Genomic DNA, 1,839 nt, shown 5'->3' on the forward strand with positions numbered 1-1,839 from the left:
AAAAAATTCCATTAATAATTTGCCGAGATAATTAATTTCTGAATCGGCTTTATTTTAATTCAACTTTGAAAGTAGTTGGATTCACGATCGCGTATTCTAATTTGCGCGCGAGTTGTGGGATGACCGACATTTTCTATTATACGTATTTTCTATTATAGTAATTATTGCATGTTTGTTTACAAATTAAAAAATTCTTTAAAAAAAAATCCTTCACACTTTTTTATTTACTTTGAATTTGGTTTTTTTTTTGAGGCGGGGGGTTCCACCCACCCAACCCCTCCGGCCAGGGGCGAAAGCACCATTTTGCGTTGGCCGCGTTACACGTGTTCTGTCAATATCTTCCATTATTGTTTTGGCAGTTGACAATCACGTTTCAGACAATTAATTCAATATAATGTCATATTTTAATTTTTTAAATTATTAAAGAAAATAACATTTCAAATAATATTATAAACAAAAGTAATATTAATTTTCCATATATTCATATAATTAAATTTTATATTTAATCCACCATTCTGTTTTATCAAAATTCCATTTTTATAATTTATCTATTAATTTTCTTTTTCTTCTTCTTCTTCTTCTTCTTCTTCTTATTATTCTACTTCTTATTATTTTAGTGAAATAGAAGAATCTTTTCAAAATCCTTAGTGTGTTTACCTTTTTTTTCAGATTCAAACACATTCATAATCAGACACCAACACTTTTAATCATAAACACACATACACACACACACACACATACTTATAAACCCTCTTTAATTTCAAATTGGAAACCCCATCATAACAATAACAACGACGACGACGACAACGACAAGAATCATAAACATCTCAGTTTCAAATTGACCATAGAAGAGAACACAACGTAAGTAAAAATTTTTATTCACTATTATAAATTGTCTTTTTTTTCCTTTATTTTGCTATTTATTAAAAATAATGATTTATTTTGTAATATTACTATACATATATAGAGATTAAATATGTTTACATTTAAGAAAAAATCAAATTTTCAATTTTAATATTACAAATTAAATAATTATTTTTAAAATATGCGTGTTTGTTTTTAATATAATATAATTCTTTAATTTTAAATATACAAAAATTTTGTTTTAGATCTTTCTGAATCTTCAATCATTCTTTGGTTTTCTTTTTATTCAATTAAACAATAATGGAGAATTCAAATGGTTATCAGGAGATGGACCAAATGTTGGAATTTGCTGAAATGGATGAAGAAAATGAAATGAGATTGAGGCAAGAGGGGTTTAATGAAGAGGAGGAAATGATAATGAGAATGGAGGAAGAGATGGATGAGGAGATGAATTATTTAAGTGATGTCGAAGATGATGATTATGATAATGGTGATTTAATTGATGAGTATTATAAGGAGGAAGAGAAAGAGATTAAAATGAAGGAAGATGCTGTACAGCGATATGAGGAGGATGTTTTAATTAAAAAATTAAATGAAATGGAGGAGATTGTTAATGAGGAGGAGAAGGAGGAGGTGGAGATTAATATTTAATAAATGTATTAAAATTATTGTGTTTTGGTTTTTCAAATAAAATTATTAATAGTGTATATTAAAAAAGAGACGTGTCTCGTGTTTAATTTTACTGTTTATTTCTTTTATGTATTTGTGTGCGTCTCCACATTTTTTTTTAATTAATAGTATTGTATTATTTTTAAATAATAATAGTCTCTTAGTTTATATATAAATATTTATTGAAAACTTTTCATTGTTTTTTTAAAAAAGTTTTTTATTAACTTTTTAATTTTTTACGTTTGATTTGCATTGCCTTTTTGTTTTACCACATTTTTTTATTTTTTGCTGATTGTGAAAAATCAT

General features: G+C 25.8%; 1 protein-coding gene across 1 annotated transcript; it reads left to right on the forward strand.

Moving 5' to 3' along the window:
- The first annotated feature begins 672 nt into the window (after positions 1 to 672).
- Positions 673 to 1,515, forward strand: LOC122507605 (coiled-coil domain-containing glutamate-rich protein 1-like). Its single transcript, XM_043620408.1, has 2 exons — positions 673 to 861; positions 1,110 to 1,515. Exon 2 carries the CDS (start codon positions 1,165 to 1,167, stop codon positions 1,513 to 1,515), a length of 351 nt encoding a protein of 116 aa, XP_043476343.1. The 5' UTR covers positions 673 to 861; positions 1,110 to 1,164.
- Positions 1,516 to 1,839: the final 324 nt, after the last annotated feature.

Source organism: Leptopilina heterotoma, unplaced genomic scaffold (genome assembly GCF_015476425.1).
Source record: "Leptopilina heterotoma isolate Lh14 unplaced genomic scaffold, ASM1547642v1 Lhet_475, whole genome shotgun sequence".
NCBI lineage: Eukaryota > Metazoa > Arthropoda > Insecta > Hymenoptera > Figitidae > Leptopilina > Leptopilina heterotoma.